At 45.3% G+C, this 24,038-nt stretch overlaps 1 protein-coding gene across 1 annotated transcript in view; it reads right to left on the bottom strand.

Moving 5' to 3' along the window:
- Window positions 1-23,826, bottom strand: part of lcor (ligand dependent nuclear receptor corepressor) — a 54,110-nt gene extending 30,284 nt beyond the window's left edge. Inside the window, exon 1 of the mRNA XM_029529071.1 lies at window positions 23,730-23,826. Coding sequence (XP_029384931.1) covers window positions 23,730-23,826 — 97 coding nt within the window. The remainder of the gene's footprint in view (window positions 1-23,729) is intronic.
- Window positions 23,827-24,038: the final 212 nt, after the last annotated feature.

Below are 24,038 nucleotides of genomic sequence, written 5' to 3'. Positions count from 1 at the left end.
ACGACAACTGTCAGAGTTGATGCTGCAGCTCTGACAGAGCGGACGATGATGACAAATTAAGACACCTTTAAAAGTGAAAATATAAAAACGAGGTAAAGAAACGCACAAAAGCTTCTCTCTGTCAGTGAAAAAAAGATCATCATCGAGTGTAAAATCGATTCTGTAAACAGACCTGAAGGGAAACAAATCTGATTACGATCAGCACAAAAGCTGTTTCTGTGTCTTTGAATCTGATTGGAGCTTCATCTTTTCTGCTGCCAAAATGCTCTGAAGCTGGCAGGACGACAGGAGAACGGACGGAGGCCTGGTCTCCTGTCGGGCTGAATCTTTGTGGCGGGGACTGTAGATTCCCGCCGCTCGGCTCGCTGAGTGTGAAGAAACATAAATAAAAAGGTGTGACGGCGGCTTCGGTGGCGCTTTGGCAGAGCTGTTAGGTGGTTTGATGTCAAAGCGGCCTCCTGGTTTCGTGTTGCCAAGTGATGCTCCCGCCTGCTTTCAGACCGCAGAGCCGGTCAAGGTGTATCTGCGCCATCTGGACCAGCAACCCGCCGCCATCTGCCTCAGAGCCGCCGTGACGAACCGGCAGCATCTGCAAACGGCAGGTTTAGATCTCAGCTCCTCACAGGCTCCCGTAGTTTCCGCCAGTTTTCAACCTCTTCCTGTCGGGTCGTATTTCAACCGATCACATGATCCTGACCTCAGAAACACATGGCACCGTGTTTTTGTTTTCTGAAAAAATGTTATAAAATACAACGGATGAGACCGAGTCAGACTGAGCGACGTTAACACGATTCGTCCAACACAATGGATCTTCACGCACAAATGAATTCACTGCAGATGATCTGCCTGATAAAACCGGTCCTGCTGCAGACCCCGGAGCCCGTTAGAACCCAGAGAGGGAGCAGAGACCTTCAGCCAGGAACATCCACATCAGGAATTCATTAAGAAAATCGGAGGAAATCATCATTAGTGGATTTCTTCTGTCATTTGGGTTCACCGAGTTTACGTTGGCCTTGGACCACAACATTATCCAAGGCCAGCTTCGGATGATGGTTGATAATATTTATATATGACACCTTATTTATGTGCTGCTTCTGTTAAGGAAGTGCTGTAACATTTGAAAGGTTTCAGAATAAAAGCTCACAAAAAAAACATAACTTCCTTTTGCTTTATTTATTTGTCTGCCATTCATTATTATAAAACTAAACCTTGGACTGTCAGTCAGATATTGAAAGATTTAAAAATATAAAATATTAATAATAAGACCTGATTTCTGATTTCTGTCATAAAAAAAAAAACAAAACAAAACAAGAAAGAAACGGTTAAAAATTCCCAACTACATCCAACAAAGAGTCCAAAATCCAAAAAGATAAAAGCTGCTGGAGAAGGTGAAGTTAATTAGTAATTCATAGTCTTTACTGACGGCGTGTAAAAGCAGTTAATGTTTTCAGATGTTGATAAAGCACATTGCTCTGATTTTTAAGTTGGAATATTATTTACCGTAACATCTGTCCACGAGGTGCTCTGCCTCACCCTGCACTCTGCATCGTTTGTCTTTTTGTGTGCATCTAAACTTAAAAAATACTCCAACAGGGCGCAGCCTGAATCTTTGTTCGAGTTGTCGCTGCTGTCAAGCACTTTTGAGATTTAAAAAAGAAAGGGAAAATATATTTAAATATATTTGAAGCATCGTAATTCACTATCATTCGGGCAATTAAGTGTGATTAACTTTGTGCTACAAGTGATGTAAAATGGGGTCAATGTCTTCCTTCTGTTTGCTGTGGCCTCCTGTGGCAGCTGATACTGACACATGAACTGTGCCGACACGCAGCCAAAAGATTAAATTACCATGAAAACCTGCACTTCAGTCCTCTGGATGTCTCATTGTGCTCCCTGAACAGAGAATGATTTTATTTTCATTCATTTTTGAAGTACTTTTGAACCTTTGATCCACGTCTGCCATTAAAATCGCATCCTTCCCTTGAAAAAGCCAAGACTATCTCCTTTCTACGAACCAAACACATTCCTCTTCACATAACCGCAGAGCTTTCATTATGCCACAAGGCTACACAAAAAAAAGATAAATAAATGTCAAAAAAAAAAAAAAAAACAGGAAATGCACTGAATTGCAGATTCCAGCTTTGTGATGCCTCAAAGAGTTGGGGAACATTTTCCTCTTCAGATTCTTTTCAGGCAACAAACAAATTATTCACAGCAGCAATGAAAAGAGCCAAGAGCCCGGGATGGGGGTCTAAAAGCTCGGGTACGGAGACAATTTTAAACTGTCATTGAGACAGAGACCTTGTATTTTAAAGGACTATAATGCTCCTTGACACAACGAGCCCCAACAAGCTCTCTGTCATTTCTAAACGGCACCAATTTGGAATTCACAGAGAACGCAGCCTTTCAGAGTGAAGAGCACTCACTCCGGTCTTAAAGATTTATCTCTCTCCTCTGGTTTGGGCTGACATCGGCCCACCGCCCTCCCTCCCCCGCTCCCTCCCCCGCTCCCTAATGGAGGCCAATCGACCGACAGCCGCAAGTTTCAGCTGAAACAGCCTCAACTCAGCTCAACTGCAACAGTTTCTTTCAAATTATTTTTATTATTGAGCACCAGAGAGGCCTTCTGGGAATTATTACAGTTTCCATCACATGTCATAGAAGAACAGGAGGAAGCTGGAGAGATCACGAACTAGCTCGCAGGCTGACGCCAAGAGTTGGCATGGCAACAAATCAACTCGTTAAGACGGAACATCTGAAAGTAGCCAACGCTGCAGTCATTTGATTTAATTAAGAATTAGTCGTGTTGAGGAAGCAGCAGTGAGCAGGAACCAAAACTCACACAAAGATTGCAAATGAGTCGGCGCTCCTGCTGACAGAGAGGCCGTCTGCCGGCAGGTTATTATGGCATCATCGCTAGTTTTTGTTGCTAGGCGACATCTGGCGGCCATAGTGATGACAGGACTGAAGGGGAAGAGTGACGTAGATTGTAGTGTGCTGACATTCAGGAGAAGGCGGATAGGCGCCTCGGTGATCTCACTGTTACCACGACAGCGAAGACGGAAGCTTTACGAAAAAGGTCAGTTCACTAAACAAAAAAAAAAAAAAAAAGTCCATTCAGACACATATGTCAACTTCAATCTTCCAAACAGAGTAAAATAAATAAAATCTAAGTGAGATCGTCTGTCACTTTATCATGACCTCATCTTTAAGATTCGTTGCTAGGGGACATCTAGAGATCGTCATGACGATGATGACGACATAGTTTACAGAGCGACAACGTCCACCTCCATAAATGCCCCCCATTTTCCAAAGTGAACAAAGATATCTAAAGTTGAATTCAACTGAAAGCAGAAGTTCATGATGTTTCTCGTTGGTGTTGTGGTAACCATGACGACTCATGTTGACAAAATCTAATCTGGGCTCGAATCATCATCATCATCACCTTTTTCCCAAACTGGATCAACCCGTGTCCGTTTAGAACTGCCCCTTTACAACCTTCGCCTCTCTGCCGCGGCCTGACGTTCGGGGGTCCTGATCCCGGTTCGAGGTCTCCGCTCCGACAGCAGTAAACAATCACATGTTGAATCGTCTCATTAGCAGCAGAGAGCGATGGAGTCGAGGCCTTTGTCTGCTTCGTTATCTCCAGACGCGGAGCCTCCGAGCCGTCTTCCTCTGGTAATTACTACCAACTTCTGTGTCGACGGTGGCGGGATCTGATCATCTGAAGTACCATTTTTCTTTCCAAGCGAGTGAAGCATAATGGCTCTGCTGTGTTTCAAAAAAATTAAATAAAAAATCCACAGCGCAAATGAGGCATTCTTTCAAATGAGAAACATCCAGACTCCGATTGGGAGCAAATGAGGTTTGATGTCTAATCTTGTTCGCGGTGCTGCCGCGGCCTGGAGCGTTCCCAGCTTCGGGACGGCGGCTTCGCTGGGATCAGGTGGATCCTTCAGCTCCTGCTCCTGATCGCTCCAGCTGAACAAAAACACAAACATCAGCTTAGTTCTTGCTGCCGTGTGTTGAATTCACAGAGGTGAGGATCAGATCTTCAGATCTTCCTCCTTCAGCAGATAAACACAAACCTCTGCTGCAGTGGCTCCAGACTGGGGGGGTAATTACTGAGGCAGCTCAGCTATAATGATATTACTAACAGTGATGATGATGACTGCGGCTGATCTGGATCCTGAAGCTCCAGATCCAGAGCTGATAAGCATCATAACAAAGAGGCGACAATCAATGAATAAACACAGAGGAGACGACCGATCCAGATCTGAGCTCAGTGACAGAAAGAAGGATTCTCAGCAGATTTCCCCAAACTGTCACAAAATCTAATAAACGCATTCTGAGCTCGTAGGCCGAGTCCACTTTTCAGTCACACCTCAGCGGGCGACTAAACGAAAAAGGAAAATGTTTTTTCTCCAACAAAAACAGACTCGGTTTCTTTTCACTGGTTGATTTTTGCCTTTGAGGGTTGTTTCCTGGAGAGCGAGAGTTGAAAACAGAAAACAGCATGTTCCCACCAACAGGGAGCTGAAAGAAAAACATGGTCAAAAGATCTTTGGGAAAGTAAAAAAAATAATAATAATAAAAAAAAAAAAAACATCTTTAGAAAATAGAAAACAGCCCAGCTTCGGCTAAAGGAGGTCCAGATCAGATACGGACCAGAGACCCTGTTCTGGATTTAACAGGAAATAAACTAACAACGTTTTTCTCTTCATTAGATTTGGAAAAGTCTGAACTCTGCGTCTGCAGCTGCAACACACACACCTAATGTGATTCACTGTGTCATCACACACAACTGAGTAAGGATGCAACGCTTCAGCGCACAACAGTGACACACACACACACACACACGTGCTGCAAACGTCAAACACACTATTTGTTTTGATTTTTGTGCAGCAGCAGCGGCATCAGGCAGCATAACTGCACTTTACAATCTCATCTGCTCCCCACTTGACCCAGATTTCACTTGAATTAAAACTCACTCTGACCAGAAGGGGAGAGGAGGAGGGAGGCAGAGGGAGTAGAGGGATGGAGGGGTGAGGTGGGGGAGGTGGGGGGGGGGGCAGAGGGAGATCTGCAGTGACACCATGTGTAGTGAGCAGCTGAGCTACTGGAAAGCAGAAAATCCAATTTGTACAGGCAGGACCTCGGCCACCTAACACACCGAGGGGACTTTTCAGCTCCTCCTCCCCCCTCCTCACCCTTCCTCCCCCCTTATCCAAACACAGCAGTGGACGGGTGAGGTGGATTTTTTTTTAAGCTTTTAATGCCAGTGATTAAATCCAGAGGCGAAGGTCCGAGGTTCTCCGCTAAGCGCAGGATGAATGTGTGTGTGTGTGTGTGTGTGTGGTGGGACGGCGCTAAGTGGACAGATGTGAAGCGTCCAGATGTTCAATCTGCACTGAGCTCATCTTATTCTGGAGTCCGAAAAAATGTTTAAGATTTTTATTATCGTTTTTATTTTCCCAGTTTTGGAAGCATTTCTGTTTGACTGTAGATTTCTGCAGGCCGCTCCTCAAGTTTCCAACCTGACACGAGAGTCACTAAACGCCTCTTAGCTGCCTTCACTGCCCTGTCAGCCAGGGGTAATTTTTTATCCAAATATTTGAGCCCCCCCAAGAAGAAAACAGGCCCCTGATGGCCCCTCATATTGAAATATTTGAAATGCTTCCTCTGTGCTGCCGGCCGAATCGAGTGAAAAGCTGCATGTGAGGCGTTTAGAGGTCATATGTAAATTGGACTTCTGAAGAGAATGTACTGAAAATCTCCATGTGAGGCGTTCAGGGAACAACCTCACACTCTGTCACCCGCTCACCTGCTGAGGCGTTCAGGGAACAACTCTGAAACGTAAAAACGTGACCCAAGAAGAAGCAGCCACAACTTCAGATCTTCAGTCATGTAAGTTTCATGAAGCGTTGGATGGTTTTCTTGCTGTAGTTTAAAGACTGAGAGGCTGCTGCACCCCCCCCCCCCCCCCCCCCAAACACTTTCTTCTTGACCTGCCGGGGCACGTGGGTAAATTCCTTATGAGATTTAAATGTCGGATGAGACCAGACAGACACACACAGATAAATTCAGTGTGTTGAGAGACGTGACAATAAAACTCCTCCTTTATTCTTGTTGAGCCGTCTCTTCCTCCTTTTCATTAGATTTCATGCCCTTTATTTGCTTACTCTGCAGGAAAATGTGTTTTATGCTGCCGTCTTTAATCCTTTTTCTTTACATTGGTTTTATTTTTTATTCCTTTTCTCCAGTTTTTTAATCTCACGCCTCCTGCTCTTTTTAATTCTTCCTGTTCGTTTTCTTGAATTACTTCCCTCCCGCTCAGTTTCCGACCTCTGATTCCTCCTCCCGTGTCCCTCCTGGTGTTTGGTCGATTATTCCTCTTCAGCTTTCTTTCCTTTTTGTTTGCCTTCTTCTCTTCAGTCATTGGCTCATTTTTTCTTTTTATTTGTGGCTGAGCTCTGATACAACATTTATTTGTCTGCATTTCTTTTCTCCTGCCTCCAACAAAATGCCCGTTTAGTTGAGCCAGAGTCCACAGAGAGGGAGAGAGGCTGCCGTTTGGCATTTTTTAGATTAAAAATATCGCTGCAGCTCACAATGAACTTCAATTACTTTCAGTATTTTTAAATATTCTGATTGTGTTCTCAGCACATCGATCGAAAATACTTTGATGCACCAGAAATGCATTAAAAGTCTGAAAATATGGAAATCGTGTTCTCCAGATCTGAAGGAACGTGATTTTTTTGGTTCAATTACCAACAACAACAAAAATCACTCACTCGCACTCTTATCTTTTTACCTTTTCAGTCCGGTAAAATGAACTTGAATCAGGACTCCATATCAGTCATTTCTTTGCAAGTAGAATTCAAATATTTACGATAAAAATAATCAAAATTATTTTTGCCCACCTTCTTCATTTGAATGTTTTCTTATCTCAGATTAAAACTGCAAATAGAAACTGGTGCAATTATTTTGCTTTTGAAATTGCAATATAAAATATAAAATATATAAATATATAAATATAAAAACAGGTTAGAAAATAATAATTAAAAAAAAAAAACTGCTGCATTTTCTTCCAGGCGAAACATTCACAGATCTAAAACGATATTTATCTCTTCACTGCAGTCCGGGATGAAGAGAGTGAGGAAATGTATTGTTATTTAAATGTTATCTTAAAGAGCGAGGTCACAGTTAAAATGAGAGAAAGAGAAAGAATCGTGTTGAAACCGACCAAATCTGAGCATCAGCTCAAAATGAGAAAAGAAGGTGTGATCTTCTTCTTCTTCTTCTTCTTCTTCTTCATTCTCCGTGACACAAAGGAGCTGAAGGAGAGAGAGTCCTACTGTGAAGCTCCCTCGGCCGTCTCCTCCCCCTCTCACCATAAACACACAGTGGAGGCTTTTACTGAGGCCTCATGCTGACTGACTGATTGACTGACTCTATATTTATGTGTGTGCGTGTGTGTGCGCACGCTGATGCGTGTCACACTGAGCGGCGAACAGAGATGAGAACGAACCCCTCAGAAGCCGTTATGGCTGCAGGTCCTAAAGATCTGTCCCACCGTCCTTCTCGTCCCACTGAGCTGCCGGTCCCTGAATGCATCCGCGCTGCAGGGCGGAGCACAAACCGCCACTGGACGCCTCCACGCCTCCACCAACCAGACGGGTGGCAGCTTACTTCCGAATAAACGCAGTGAAGGCTTTGAACATATATAACGTCTATAAAAAGGTATTCAGTGTGTTTGTGATGGGAGCTCTTACTGACCTTTGACCTTTGAAGTTCATCCTTCGGATAAATGTGACGTCTGAGCAGAACGGACTTTCAACAATACTAATGAAGAATAATACGTTTGGACCTTTAACGTCCAGTTTAATTAACAAACTGGATTAACTGGATTTACGGATGTTCATTTGATTTTGATTTTTAGATTTAAATGATATCTGAAATGGGACCGTTAATATAAATTTGTTTATATTTCAAGTGTTGTTGTGCCAAAGAAACTGCATTTCCTGAGTTTGAGTCCACAACGAAGTCTGTGAAACGCTCCTCGGCTGCAGCATGCAGCGTTTCCATGTGAAGTGGCAGTTTGTTACTCAGACATGACAGCCGTCTGCGTTCCAGCCAAACAGAATTAAATCTGTCAACCTCCGTCTTCATTCAGTGCATTTATATATCAATTGTTAGTTGAGTGGACCGCAGCAGCTGGCATGAAGACAGAAGAGCCAGAAGAAGGTCTAAAAATGTGCAGACTATCTACACCGTCAGACCGACAACATGTCGTTTAAATGAAATCAACAATAATCCGCCTTTTAAATACATTTATAGACTGTCATAAGTAATAAATGTCCGGAGTTTACATCTTTTTACAAGATTTAGAACCTGACGGAGAAGCGGAGGGCCGTGAGAACAGGAAGTGGGAGGGGCCTAATGCTCATTAGAAGTGAGCAGCTGAGTTCAGGGTCAAGACCTTTGAACTTTTCAGTCTTTCCTGGAAACCGACCTGCGATATTCCCGAGATTCTCCCTCAGACTGAAGTCCTGTTTGCTCACGGCTGCTGTCTGTCTGCTGGATACCTCAATGTTCAATTTCTCTTCATTAAAATGAATTTCTGATTTATTTTTGACCCCAACGCCTCTGAAATATTTTCTGATACGCAGCATGTTCTCTGTAATCTGTCAAAGTGAAACCCAAGACATTCCACAGTGCCGTTTAATTTCTTTTTGGAGTTAACCAAGTTCATATTTGTTATTTGTTTCCATTGAAAAGCAGCAACAGTTGTTGACCAAAAGTCGCCTGACTGGCTGCTCTCCTGTAATGAAACATCACAGGAAGCTGACAGCTTTAATATCCAGCAGCTGCAAAGTTAATCAAAACATCACTGAAATCCCACCATGGAGAGGCCGATTCAGTCAGCGCTGCTCTAAACAACAATTATTCTGTCATTATTTCAGTGAAAAGGAAAAGTAAAAGCCAGAAGTCCGACTTAAGCTGTGATTTTTTTCTTCTTCCATATCGTTCTGCTTCACTTACAGATTCTGAAGGTTCAAAGCTCGTTTTCTCTTCGTTGCTCTGATTAAAAAACTCCTCATTCAAAAATAAAACTGCGTCATGGAGGATACTTTCACTTCCAGCTCTGTTTGAGGGTTTGTTGGTCCGACAACATGCTGCTGCTGGAAAGTTCTGGTTCATCACACAGACTCACACAGCGGCGTGCTGCTGTTCCCACATGGACTCCATCGTGAACATCAACAGGTTCCTAATTGGTACAGAAGAGCAGCCTTGACTTTTAGTCTTTTTGCAGAGGTCAAAGGTCAAACACTTTACACCAATCTTGCTGCGCTGCCCACTTCGCCGCAGAGACACAAACACAACACGCTTCGACGCAGAAAAGGATGCTAATGGCTTCAATTTGACTTTTATCGGAGCCTTTTATCAACGGCGCCTCTCAGACGAAGAGCAGGATGAACACAAGTCGCACATCACTGACAGCAAAGCAGCAGCAGCAGTCAGCGGGGGGGGGGGGGCAAGAAGTGTGTGTGTGTGTGTGTGTCTGTGTGTGTTATCATATGATTTTCACATGAAGTCATGCTGTTTACATTTTGAGGGACAAAGGAGGCGATTCACGGCCAGCGAGGCACCGAAAGAAAGATGGACGGTTCTAATTCCCCTTCAAACGCACACACGCACACAAACAAACACAAACAAACACAAACATACAATTGTCAACAGTTAAGTTGGTTCATTCGATCAGCCACACTCTGATTGATTCCTTCGTTCCAGTTTGGAGTAAATTTGAGAACTTTTTTTATTGGGCGCCATAAACTGATTATTTTGGCAACAGAATTCATCAGATTCGTCAGATTAATCGATGTGATGAGCCAAAAAATTTGATGAGTAATTAATTTCAGAAATGTGGATGGAGAACTGATAAAAGGATGAAGTCGGAGAGCGAACTCTGAAGCTGGAGGTGCGTCAGAGTTCGGCGGATTGGAGCAGACTCTGCTGAACTTTAACGAACGTGTTATTTAACAGCTTCATTTCAAACACAGATGTAAACCGTGAACGTTCCAGAGACGGATCTCTATCCGCCTTGTCCAAGCTCCCTGCTGCAGAGACGAAACAAGGAGGCGTCACGAATGGGAAGTCATTAAAACAGTGAGCCAAACGCTGCTGATGTGCGTTTGTTCGTTTTCACCGATTCAATCTGGGACATGAAATCCTGTTTTTGTGCTTCGGAGCGTCATGTGATCCAACAAACATGATCAGCAGGAGGAACAAAAGCATCAATCCGTTAGTTTGAGAGACGGGCGGCATTTCACCACATAACCTTTTCAGAGAGTCACACAACTTTGTGTTACATGTGCTGTTTTTTTTTTTTATGAAAAAATTGTGTTTAGTTTTTACTTCAAAATAAAAAAATGACTACAATCACAATGAAGCTCCAAGGTGGGGCTACTGTGTGACTGACAGACTGGACCATCCAATCAGGAGAGAGCACAGCGTATGTTAATATTTTGTTTTATCGTTACATGAATTCAAATCAATCTACTAATGAAACACAAATAATGAGACCGAGATGATTTCAACTATCAGGAAATAAAAGTTAGAAATTTTCTGACGAGGTGCAAAACATCCGTTTTTCCTGAACACACTTCAGGACTGTCACCTTCAACACACACACACACACACACACACACACACACACACACACACACACACACACACACACACACACACACACACACACACACACACACACACACACACACACACACACACACACACACACTAATTGAGCTCTTCGTGGTGAGAGCTTTGGATGTGAAGCCATTTTGGAGCTGAGCCGAAGTGCTGCATTGATTTTAATGGGGGGAGGGTACACCACACCACACACACACACACACACACACACACACGACCATATGGCTGCTTTTAAGTCCTCTTACTTCACATTAACAAGTGTGGCTGCGCACAAACACACATATGCTGGTGTTTCACCAGTTGTGGGGACACCCGGTGACATCATACATTTCCTGGTCACATGATGAACACCAAACCCTGAACCTGAACCTGATCCTGATCCTGAACCTGATCCTGAACCTGATCCTGATCCTGAACCTGATCCTGATCCTGAACCTGGTTCTGATCCTGAACCTGAACCTGATCCTGAACCTGATCTGATCCTGATCCTGATCCTGAACCTGATCCTGAACCTGATCTGATCCTGATCATGAACCTGATCCTGATCCTGATCCTGATCTGATCCTGAACCTGATCCTGAACCTGATCTGATCCTGATCATGAACCTGATCCTGATCCTGATCCTGATCCTGATCTGATCCTGATCTGATCCTGATCATGAACCTGGTTCTGATCCTGAACCTGATCCTGATCCTGATCCTGAACCTGATCTGATCCTGAACCTGATCTGATCCTGATCCTGATCCTGAACCTGAACGGAACCATAAAATCTTTGGCATCAAATGGCCAAAATGTCTCACAGTGACAATTACACAACTAAAATTTAGTCTATACAACTGGAACACACACACACATTCACCCTGAAGCTGCAGGAGCTCACCCCAGTGGAGGTCTGTGAATGGAAATATCTATATGTTACTGTTGACTCACAATGAACACACACACACACACACACACACACACACACACACACACACACACACACACGGACACACACTATACCCAGGAGAACTTTAACAACTGGTCATAAATATTTCCCTTTTTGCAAATTAAAGGTCAGGTTGTGTACTCTCTTTTCTTAGTGTGTGTGTGTGTGTCTGTGTGTCTGTGTGTGTGTATTGACAGACTAACAGAGGAGCCCCCTCACATCAATATTAAATTATATTATCACTAATATGGAGGAAGGCTCCGCCCACAGCACGCACACACACTGCAGGGTGTTTATAGCTGGACCTTTCCTTGAACCTGGTCCTCAAAGTCCAAAGGTGGACGGTCCAAAGAGCCTCTGATAGGCCGAGACACACCTTAGTCCACAAAATGTTCTCCACTCATTAACCACGTCCAGCGTGATGCCGCCGCCGCCACCGCTGACCCCCCACTCTGTTCACACGATGTTTAAAAACAACTTGGAGCCAAGTATGAGAAGACACAAACCAAAACACAACACACAGCCATGAACTACCTGTGTCGCCATGGTTACCAATTCAACACTACAGGCGAGGCTGGGGTCATCTCTCCGACACATCAGACACCATCACCGCAACCGCTCGTGTCGCCTAGCAACAAGAAGAAACGATGACATCCCTCACAGGAAGGTGTCGTAACGTTTTTGGTTGTAGCTCTGATGAGACGACCTGGACCAAAGTATGTGCACTGAGGGATTCTGGGTAATGATCCTGCTGGATCTCTGCAGTTTGCAGGATTTTTTAAACACATTAAAAAAAAGTCATTTACTTTCAAGGTTTTTAGAAAAAAAAAACAAAAACAAAAAACAGCTTCTTCCTGAAGTGGCCGTAGTTTAGAGCCATTTCTCCTCATTTCTTCTGTCAGCGCCGCGACAACAATGAAAGCCGCTTCGCCCCGAAGAGCCGAAGGTCAGAGCCACGAGGACGATCTGACGGGAGCCGCCTCCACTCGCCTCCTCCGCCTCTATTTTCTTTTTTAGGGCTTGCGACTCCTCTCACCCCTCGTGTTAAACCGCTGTGTTGCCGTGACAACATTAATGATGCTGGGAGAGACCGATCTGATGCTCAGATTAAGACAGGTCTGAGGAGGAGGAGGATGTATTTGACACGCAGAGTGTGAAAGCATCCCTTTTGTTGTTTTTATGGTCGCCACGACAACAGAGGTCATCTAATGCTGAGGGAGCCGTTAGTTTAACCCAAGCCCTAAACCTGACCAATGGACGTGGCCAGTATAGTAACCATGGTGACGGAGGTACAACTATCACTGTTGTACCAGCCATCACGTTTAACAATGTAACCATGACAACCAATGTCAGGTACGCCCGTCACCACGCCAACAGAAGGTTTAAAGGGACGCTGGAGCTCTGGTTGTAACCCACACTACCCATGAGCCCCCACTGCTGTCGCTATGGCAACGACGATTCATTCCACATCAACCTGTCTCTCTCTCAGTCCAGTCAGAAAAAGGCCCTGAGATGTGACAGTCATTTTCAAAAAGTTCTCCAAGTGCAGCGTCGCCTTCACGCACTTTCACCTCCAGCAAACAAAACCCCGCCCACCTCCTCGCTTGGCTTTTTCATTTCTCTCTGATGATACTTCAGAAGGAATTTGTCCTTCTGGTTTTGACCCTCACATTCATTTCACCAGCTGCTCTCGGCTCTCAGAGTCGTGTCAGAGCTGAAACCTCCGAGCTGCAGCAGTTAATCAGCCGGAGAGAAGCCTGTCTCAGCTTTTTGGAGAAAGGCGTGAAAGACGACAACAAAATAGTCAAATCAGAAAAATATCTTTCATTTCTAAGACCCGCTCTGGACTTTGATGGCTGCTGAGCCTTTTTTTTATCCCACAGAAAAAAAGCAATTACTCGCTGCACATAGATCACCATTTATCACCCAGCTGAAATATTGGAAACACAGAAATTGCACTTTGATTTTGTTGTCTCTATTGTGCAGCTTTACATCAGTAAATAATCTGTGTGTGTGTGTGTGTGTGTGTGTGTGTCTGAACACAACACAACCACAGTGACATCCAGGCTGAAGTGTAAGAGATAATAATATTAGTGCAAAAAAGGAAATCAACTGACACTTTTAAAGAGATGCACACTGAGGAAACTGACACCACGCTGAAGTCTGAGCCGAAGCTGCAGCCGTTGGAAAAATAAAAGTTGCTGAATATACGGCCCTCCAGGTGGAAATAGAAAAACACAATAGACGTTTTGAGCGAGCTGCAGAGTGGCAGAGGCTGACGGGGGGGGGGGGGGGGGGCATATCAGGGAAGAGAGAAAAGGTGGAAAAAGGATTTTTTAAGAAAGAAAAAAGGGAGAGAAAGGAAAGAGTAACTGAGAGGATGGAGAAGATACCAGAGATAAAAACAGGAGTGACATTTCTGCTGCCGACGACGGGAGTGACGGCAGCGTTTGTTTTATGACCTTCAGTTTTATTAGAACGAGAGTGAGTGTGTGTGTGTGTGTGTGTGTGTGTGTGTCTAGCAGCCCGGTGGCCTTGACACCTAACTGAGGGTGACACGGTGGCTAACGGAGGAGCTGCGGGCCTCCAGCTCGGCCGGCCGGCCGGCACTCACACAGCACAGCTGGCCCTGTCACCTCCACTTATCCTGCTCCGCTCCCCGTCCGCCTCCACTGCCCCTGTGTGTGTGTGTGTGTGTGTGTGTGTGTGTTGTCTGTACAGTGCTGGGTAAAAGCCAGTTTCAAAGGCTGGAGAGCATAAAGGTGCATTAAATTAAATTTTACTGTCCCACTGCACCATGCTGCCATAAATTACGCGCAGGGCCCGTCAGGCTTCCTGTCCGGGATGAACAGCTGATAACCGGCCGGAGCTGCAGTCTGAGCTGAACCACAGAGCTCCACTTCACATATTAACACTCAGCATGAGGGAAGGAATCCATTAAAGAAACTCTGGATCCGGCTTCTCTAACATCAGGACCTGCTGATGAATGAATGAATCAGCTGTTCTATGACCTCACTTCGATGATAAAATTTGTCAAAGATTAATTTAATCAATCCAAAAAAAAAACAAACAAACAAACAAAAAAAAAAACTAAGTAAAGTGGACCGATGTAATGATGATTATCAGTTCCGGTCCTGATCAGAATCCAGTGTCTGGATTTTGGTGTTATTTGCTTTGGAAAACAGAAGTCGTCGAAGCGACTGTTGCACTTTAGATCTCTGAGTTTCCTGGACGGACGTCAGCTGGCTTCGTCTCCCTTCATTTCCTCAACTTTAACACTGAGTTTGTGTTTCTGAAACATTCACAGCAGCTGAAGCGTTAAAACAGCAACAATAGATTTGCCATTTGCAGCCCATTAATAAACACGGCATGCGTGTCTCTCTCCTGGTGGACCTCATGTCCGTCTGAGACGACCATTACTGCGTCGTCCGCCTGCTCCTTAAACAAGCTAATGGAAATTAAATCAAGCTAAATCAGCTGATGACAAGAGCTTGAGAGCAGCATCAAAGCAAACGGAAAAACATCTTCCCCCCGTTGACTCCAGCACACTTCACATTATGCTGCGGTAATTATAACACAAACAAATAAACCAATCTGCAGCAGCACCGTTCGTAGTGTCCACCGCTGAACCACCATTACGTGTCCTGTCATCTGAGAGCCGAGCAAATTCAGACAAAACAGGAACAACAATCTGAGTACAACGAGTGCGATCACACCTGCGTGAGCTCAGGATGAACGACAGGCTGCCGTTTGGTGGACAAAGAAACTTCAGGAGCGGAACTGGAAGTGTTTGTGCCACCATGTTTGTCTTCTGCGCCATAATCCCAGATATAATATTCACCAGCACTAAATGTGTATTAATCCACCGATGAAAATAGTTCCTCGCACACAGACTTACATTTCTCCTGCTGCCTGGGTAACGCTGACAGCAGCCAGATGTTTTGGGGGATTACAGAGCCTCGTGAATATGCATGAAGATGTTTTTAAAGATTGAACAGCAGGAATTCATGTGACCGAGTAACACAGGCAGGGGGGGGGGAGGTCGCAGACTTTAGTCCCTTTTAAGTCATAAATTTTAAGCCGGAACGATAAATGAAGATAGAGAACAACACCAACGCAAAGCTTTCACGCCAAAATGATTTCAGCTGACAAAATGAAATCTCCAGGTGTGAAGGAACATTTCTGTTTGTTCGTACCAAACAAAGAGCCGATCAATTTCATCAAAGTTATGATAAACACAACTCTGCTTCCTCCTTCTGCACCCGCTTCGAATTGTCTAATCTATGACTGATTTATTATCTGCATGATTTTGTGTGCGGTTGGTTTGATGGTTGTGTCACCACGTCGGCTTTCTAATTAAAAATCCACGTTGTTATTTTCTTTATCCAAACTGCCTGACTCCTGAATGTGTAATTTTTTTAAGAGGCTGTTGTTGTTTGAACAAAAACTGTCATCTTTGAATTCACGTGCTCCTTTCATTGCAACTTTTTTTTTTATGACTAAAAAATTGATTTCTGCTTCAAGCTCGTTCTGGTTCATAATGCTGAAGGGATGAGAAGTGGTGGGGGGGGGGCGCTTCGACACGGACGGACGACATGAAAAGACAAAAAAGGAGCAACACAAATGTGGAATATTACGGTCAAACTGTTTAAGATTTAAGAACCAAACCAACGACTTATCAGCCTCTCCATGGGGGGGGGGGGGGGCATCATGTGTGATTCAAGTGTTTAGAAACAACAAGGGGGTCAGTCTTTCTCAGACTCCCACACACAACCCAACAGCGTCATGATGGGGTGGGGCATCTGTGTTTTCAACAATCATGCTGACATTGCCCCCCCCCCCCCTCAAAGTCATCTCTCAGCGGTGACCCCCATCGTGTTGCTGAGCGGGGACGGCCCTTGAAAAGCTTCTGGTCCACAGCAGCACCCGAATTATTGAAGTTCAGACGACGATGGAGCGCCGAGAAACGAGAAAACAAAACGAACAGACGACGAGACGTTGATGCTTTCTGCTCCGTCTCTTCTCCGAGCAGCCTTTTACTCTGTTTGTCTTCACAAGCTGTCAGAAAAGAGGGAAACCAAAACACGCCGGCAGGAAAACAGAAAAAAATAAAAAGTGATTTACAGTAATATAAGAGAACTGAAGCAGATCCACTGAGCAGTTTTTTTTTTTTTTTATTTAAAACCAAAGTCTGAAAAAGAACATCACCACCTCTGTGCTGTTAATAATTCCCCGGCTGGGTGTATTTACACCAAGAGGCTTTCATCTGACTGTAAAATGTACTGATTGATGGGCAGCAGCCGCTCAGTTGATGTCCAAACAGGTTTATCTGGTGCAAAAAGGTTTGCAGGATCTCAGTCGGCAGCAGATGTAGGACGAGTTTGCAGCCCTTTACAGCGAGTTTATTTTAAACACAGCACTGACACATTTTCTGTACATTATCTCTCATAGCAACTGCAGCGGGGAAATAAAGAGCCCGGCAGAGGAGCTGGTCGTGGTTAAAAAACAAAAAAGGTAAGGAAACTGAGACGCACTGAAGAGGAAGATAAAGTCCCAACGATTCATCACTCCGAATGTCAAACATCCTGCAAAACGTGTTTCTACGGCAAATGAGAGGCACCAGAATCCTCCTGCAGCAAATCATCTGAATGTGAGATCAGAAAAGAAATCTGAGATGTTTGTTTATTTCCATCTTTACGCCTAAATATTATTTTATAGTTAGTTTTTTTTTTTTTTGGTTAACTTCGCTGACCAAAAGTAGAGATGTCCCTTCAATTGTCTCCATTTTTCCTGTCTGTGTGCGTCTGTGTGCGTCTGTGTGCGTCTGTGTGCGTCTGTGTGTGGGTTTACTGGCCTCTCCGTGAACGCCATCATATCCAAGACTACATAATAATGAAGTCCCTTCCGCCTTTGAATTGCAAATAATTGCCCATTCTTCTCTTGTCATCTGTTGAGCAAACCTCATCTGTCATGTGCCCTCACAGGGTTTCTGTAGCCCCCGCCCTTCCATTTGAAGAACTACATTTCCCAGGGTGCACTTGGGCCAGAGCACCTTTTAACCTGAAGCGTGTGAGGAAAAAAGACAACACACGCACGCACGCGATGGCTGAAGTCGCCGTCTTTCCGATTCTTCGCAGGTTTTCTTTTATTTCATGGCACCGATGCAGATGATCCCTGCGAGGCTCGGCCGACTGTCCCTTTAACTCCGAACCGTGACAGCTTAACTCTGCTTAAGCGACTGTTCAGCCCCATTATTATCTCATTAGCCGGCTCGTCTTGTTTGGGAATACTGAGGTGCCACTTAGTATTAATTAATAGTTAATGACAGTCTGACAGACACACACTTCTGCTTTCATTCCATTGATACTGAATTCACAGTAAGAGGCCGCTCATTTACATAACAAGCCCCTCCCTCTGAGCTCAATCAGCGCAGCGGCCCTCAACTAAATGTCCCCACTTTTAAGATGTCCTTTAAAAGCGCACACAAAGACACACACAGACACACACTCGGGGTCCTCCATGATCAAATACTCCAAATGTTTGAATATAACCTTCAACACAAAGGCGGCCATTATGGGGGAGGAATTCACCGAAGGCCCAACCCGAGCAAACATTCCTGCTGCTGTGTGTGTGTGTGTGTGTACTCCAAACACAACTCCAAACCGTGTGTGAGCCCACATGGCTTCAGTGTCCAAAGAACTCCACTTTCTGGTGGCTCATATAACGCACACACACACACACACACACACACACACATATTAAATGCTTACATAAATTTTAGGTTGAGTCAGAGACGCTGTGTACAAAGAGTAGTTTCAGGAAGTGGAGGACTTTGGACTGAAGGACAGAAAAGACAGAAACTGATTTCACCTCCCCGGTGAAATAAAAACTCACCAAACTCACCTCATGTCACTTTTGATTTGTGTTTTGCTTGTTTTTTTTTTTTTTTAGTTTGAAGCAGAACGACAGTAACATCAGCTGAACGCAGAGAGTTTATCGTCGTCTGTTATCAGCAGGTGAATCACCGACACCTACTCATCAACAAGTCAAACATCAAACTGTCTGAAACTGCAGCGTGCACACCAGAGTCACGTTTGTCTGTCGCACACACACACTAATATCAGCATTTAAAGGTGTTTCACAACACAGCTCCAAACTCCAGCTGGTCATTTCTGCGTCGACGCAGATCCAACGATCCAGATCCATCAAGACATTTTAAAACTACACTGAGGTCACATCACCAGCAGCTTGTTCCGCTGCCGTCCTGATCGCAGGCTAACTGTGTACCAGCCTCAGGCTCAGGAGCTGAGAGCAGACTGAAGCAAACGCAGCAGGGTATCATGGAGTGGAGTCGTTTCTTTTAGAAGTCAGAAAAAATATATGAAATATTAAATAAAAATCTGACGACGTGATGAATTTGTACCTGCTGCTGATCGTTTTCTGATAAAAGAGCAGAAGAAGAAACAAGAACTAAAATCAAGCGGATTACTTGTTCGACTTTACAGCCTACGGGACGTCTGTCAGCGGCTTACTGTGACCTCAAAGTTAAGTTTTGTTGCTAGGCAACATGCAGCGGTTGTGGTGATGCTGACGGGCGAAGCGGGAAAGTTCGATTCCCACGTTCCTAAACCGAACCAATCCATTGCCGCCATCGTAGTAACCACGGCAACAAAGAGGAGAACGCTGCTTTCTGGGTAACCATGACAACAGATATGGCTTCGATCGGCATTTGAACTGCTTCTTAAATTGCCCGGCTGATTTTCTCCTGATCGACCAGCTGATTGGTTTAAATGACGCCGGAGTCGAGGAAGTTTAGCTGTAAACAAACTTATCTAATTCTTCAGAGACAGACAACCACAACAACCTCTGGCATGTCTCAGACCTCAAAAATAAGAACTAAAGCGCTCCTGTTCCTGTCTTTAATGAGATCCCAAAATCAAGATTAAACAACACGGGAAAGTGAAATTAAATTCAACTAGAACAAAGATCTGAGTTTAGTCTTTCAAAGTCGTCACACTTCGGATTATTTTCTGAAACATTTGATGATTTCTGCACACTAATTGAAGCTGGCAGGATGAAAGAGGAACGTGTCGAGCAGAAACACAGCAGTTCGAGTCCTTCTGCTACCTTCAGATAAATAAATGTGTGCCGGTTTGAGGGAGGACGACGCTGGAGAAGAGCGAGCACAGCCGTCGGTGGACGCTTCAGGAATAAATAATGCTTCACACACACACACACACACACACCTTCTGTCGACATCCAGTCAGTGCCAGTGGTGTATTTTGCTTTTTCACAGATTGCAATCAAGCCCCCCCCCCCCCCCCCCCCCCCCCCTCTCCCTCACCCTAAAGAGAGCCGCCCTCCTCCCACAGGGCTCCTGGTTGGCATGGATCACCCCCCCCATAGATAGCTCCACACACACAGACACTGTGCTTTGCTCTGCAGTAATGTGTGTGTGTGTGTGTGTGTGTGCAGAGATTTACAGTGTTGGCACCAGTCTGCTCTGATGGGTGGATGGCTGCCACCCCCCCGACACCACCACCCCACCAGCTACCCATAAATGTGCCATGTTTTGTTTTCTTTTGCAAAAAGCCCATGAAAAGAATTAGCAAGATGTGAAAGTAGAAGGCAGAGCTCTCAGGGCGTCCATCTGTCCATTACTGAAATAAAAGCCAACCGCTCAGAGAGTGTGTGTGTGTGTGTGTGTGTGTGTGTGTGTGTGTGTGTGTGTGTGTGTGTGTGTGTGCGCGCGGGGGGAGGTGGAGGGATTTTGTCGACTTGATAAGATGAGGATTTGACTCGGAGCAGAGGAGGTAATCGAGGGAGCAGATAGATAAACGGAAACAGAGCTGCTGGTGGGATGACACCAGGACGGACGACCTTTGACCTCTCACAGAAACTGGACCTCAGTCTCAGGTTCAGTAAAGTCCAGATCAGAGTCCAGCCCTGCAGAGCCCTGATCCTGCAGCCTTCATAGAAATCACCACAACATTTCAACATTTCCTGATGTCGCCCCAAAAGTTTCGAGGAGTTGTGATCTGATGACAGAAGGCTTTTGTTGTTGTTGTTGTTGTTGTTTTATTAATCAAATTAACGTTGTTTTTGCAAAAAGCAGTCAAATCCTGCTTGAATTGATGCAATCACTATGAAATCAGCAGAAAGTGCTCAGTGTGTTTTCACCAAACAGGAAGTTTCCCATAAAGAGCTTTCAGAGAAGTTCACCAACACAGAGTTAAAACAGAACGGCAGGAACACAAACATTTTCATTGGGACCCAACAACTTTGTAATGCGACTACAACTGTATGACAAAAAGTGTCAAAGTAATTACAACACGATTTGTGTGTCTCGTGCAGCCCCGTTTTCCTTTTTCTGTCTGAAGCCTCATTAGCTGCTAACAATTCAGAAACTGTCTTCCTCACGCAAAATAATAATTTACATTCCAAACAAGAAACAGAGCCTGTGCTGGGTTTGAATCCCATCCATGACCCCCTGCTGCACTTGATGCCGCCTCGCTTTGTGCGTTTTCAACCATCACAATAAGACTCAACAACGGCAGATTAAAGGTTCGATACGGCTCACACTAACCCGAGCTCCGTTTGGTCGTTACAGCTCACGGAGCAGATCTGAATGTGAGGAAGGAAGAGAAAAAAAAAAAAAAACAACAACAACAACAAAACAATCTGCCAACAGACTCACACCTCGCTCGCCGGCTCTCTCTCTCCCTCGCAGTCTGTCTCTGCAGCGTCGCCACAACCTTTCAGCAATCAAATTAGCTGCTCTCTCTTACCCAGAATATGTGCCAAAGAAATCAGCAGTCGGCTATAATTGCTACCAGCTAATAATGTTAACCTTTCTCTGGCATATAGGCCCGACTTTATTAAGGGAGCGGCGCGGGGCGGGAAGGCCGGGCCAGCCGTGTCGACACGCTGGATCCGTGTGCATCACGGTGAACTTTAATAAACTGCAAGTTACCTGACCTTCTTAAATCAAACGTCTGCAAGCACAACCATCATTATTTCCTTCATGAGGGTCGAGCAGAGCGCTTTAAATTTCACCTCTCCTTCTGGATCTTCTGTTTTCCAAAAAACGATTTTTCCCGTTGCCAAAAATGTAGTCTCTTATTTCTTCATCTTAATCCACTGTGACTCTGTGGAATTGATTTTTTGGATTCATCCATCTTCAGCACGCAGGAAATTCACTCGGACAGTTAAATGGTTAAAGCACACAGCCGGCAGGATTTCTGGATGAAGATTTGTGCTCATAAAGTGTTGTTTTGTGTAAGTTTACAGAAAAGTAACCTGATGTCTAAACCACAGCAGCATTTCTTTTATTTTTTATTTCAGCATCTGTTTGTAAGATCCAACACAATCAGATGAGTCAAGACATAAGGTAGCGATTATCTTCCATTCCACTAAAGCAACAACGACAACAACAACTCATCCAAGATGATCGACAGAAAAAAAATAACCAAAAACAAGCTTGAGAATCTTCCAGGTTTCAAAGTGAGGCGTCTTTCAGAAGCAAACTCTGCAGCGGCTCAGAAAACAAACTCCTGCACAGTTTGATTTGATGCAAACGCACACACAGAGCTGAAGTCCAGCTCATTATGAGAATGCCCCGTGGTAACGCTGTGATGTTACTACAGGTGCACCGTGGTGGTCCGGCGGCAGCTCCATCATGCTCACGGTGCCTCTATCGACTTTGGTATCATTACGCTGACTCTCCGGAGACTCACTCAGATTTTCTGTGTATTTCATGTCAACATGCAGCCTGCGTTCATTAGAGGAGCCTAGAGAACCCTCAGGACGCTGCTGGGGGGGGTCAACGGGACTCAAACTCAGTGACCCCCCCCCTCATTCTTTAAAACAGCACTGACTGGACTGTGAGTGGACGAATATTTCAGTACTTTTGTTTCTGATTCTTTGCGGGCTGATTATTAATCCTTTTAATTTTACCAGCACATCATGAAGGGGGGGGGGCTGCTCAGGAATCAGGCCATGTGAGTTATCACAGAGCAGTCGGATGGGTAAGTAGGTGAGGGGTCACCACCAAACATCCAAAAACCAGCAGAGCCGGAAAACCCGGACTGAGTTTAACCCCCATGGAGGCCAGATTAGGATCCAGATCCAGAGAGGGGGGGTGATAATCTTCCATAACATCAGGATCTGTCGGTGCAACCGGATTAAAGTGAGCTAATGAAATACACCAGATACTGATGGGGGGGCAGATGGGGGGGCAGTTCTTTACTAAAACAAAGACTGACACATGTCATGGCCGCTGCTGTTAACTGTCCCTGACAGAGAGACATAGACCAACAGAGAGAGAGAGAGAGAGAGAGAGAGAGAGAGAGAGAGAGAGAGCGTCCTGTCATAAACACTAAAATAAAAATAAAAAAAATCAACGGACTGCGCCAGACAGCAGCGGCATTTCAACAAGTACCCCCCCCCCAAAAAAAAAAACCCCGACACCCCCGAACCTCCATTTACCGCGCCCCCCCCCTCCTCCCAAAAAAAAATATTGTCCCTGATATTTCCCCCAATGCAGCAAAGCGCGCTCCCAAAAGCCGATTTCCAAGGCGGGGGGGGGGGCGGCATGTTTGGAGATTGGGAGCGCGCACACACACACACATCATTATCACAAAACTCAACTCGGGGGGCGCGCACACGGGCACGGGCCGGCCTATGGCGGGGCAGCCGATTGGCTCCATCCGCCACGTGACCTGCCCTGCTTACAATAAATAAACAGCTATGGATTCTGTGTTCAACCCGAACCGGGACCCGAACCCCCCAATCCGGATCACACCGCTGCAGCTGGACCCGCAAACTTACAGCAGAATATGGATGTAGTAGTCCGGTTGTGTGTGTCTGTGTGTGTCTGTGTGCGTGTGGGGAAGTCTATAGGTGGCTCTTTTTTTTTTCAGAGGACATTTCACAGCCCCGACTCAAAAAAAAAAAAGAAAACACACAAACGCAACACAACAGTGACCGGCGGACCCCCATCCACCCCCTTTCCCGGACCCCCACAACAACACAACACGCACACACACACGCACACACACACACACACAATGCCAAGCGAGCTTACCTACACAGTGAATGAGTTTGTGCCTCCAAGAGTCAAGTTCCTGCCGAAAGCCGCGCCTCTCTATCGTGCATTGCTGCCTTTTGCACAGACTCGCCATTTTCTATCGGCCCCTCCCGTGGGCGCGCACATACTGCTGGGTGCTTCCCTGCGCGCACGTCACCGCCGGTTTTTATTCTAGGGCTGGGTGGAGTGAGATATGAGGGGGACGGGGCTGCAGCATCCCCCTTTCTATGGCGAGCGCTTATTTGTCCCACCCACCCAAAGCCCCCTCCCCCCCCCCCCCTCCTCCATCCCTTCCCAGCATCTCGG

Source organism: Echeneis naucrates, chromosome 1, assembly GCF_900963305.1.
Source record: "Echeneis naucrates chromosome 1, fEcheNa1.1, whole genome shotgun sequence".
Taxonomy (NCBI): Eukaryota; Metazoa; Chordata; class Actinopteri; order Carangiformes; family Echeneidae; genus Echeneis; species Echeneis naucrates.
The sequence above is the reverse complement of the archived record's forward strand: the minus strand, read 5'-3'. Positions and strand labels throughout refer to the sequence as shown.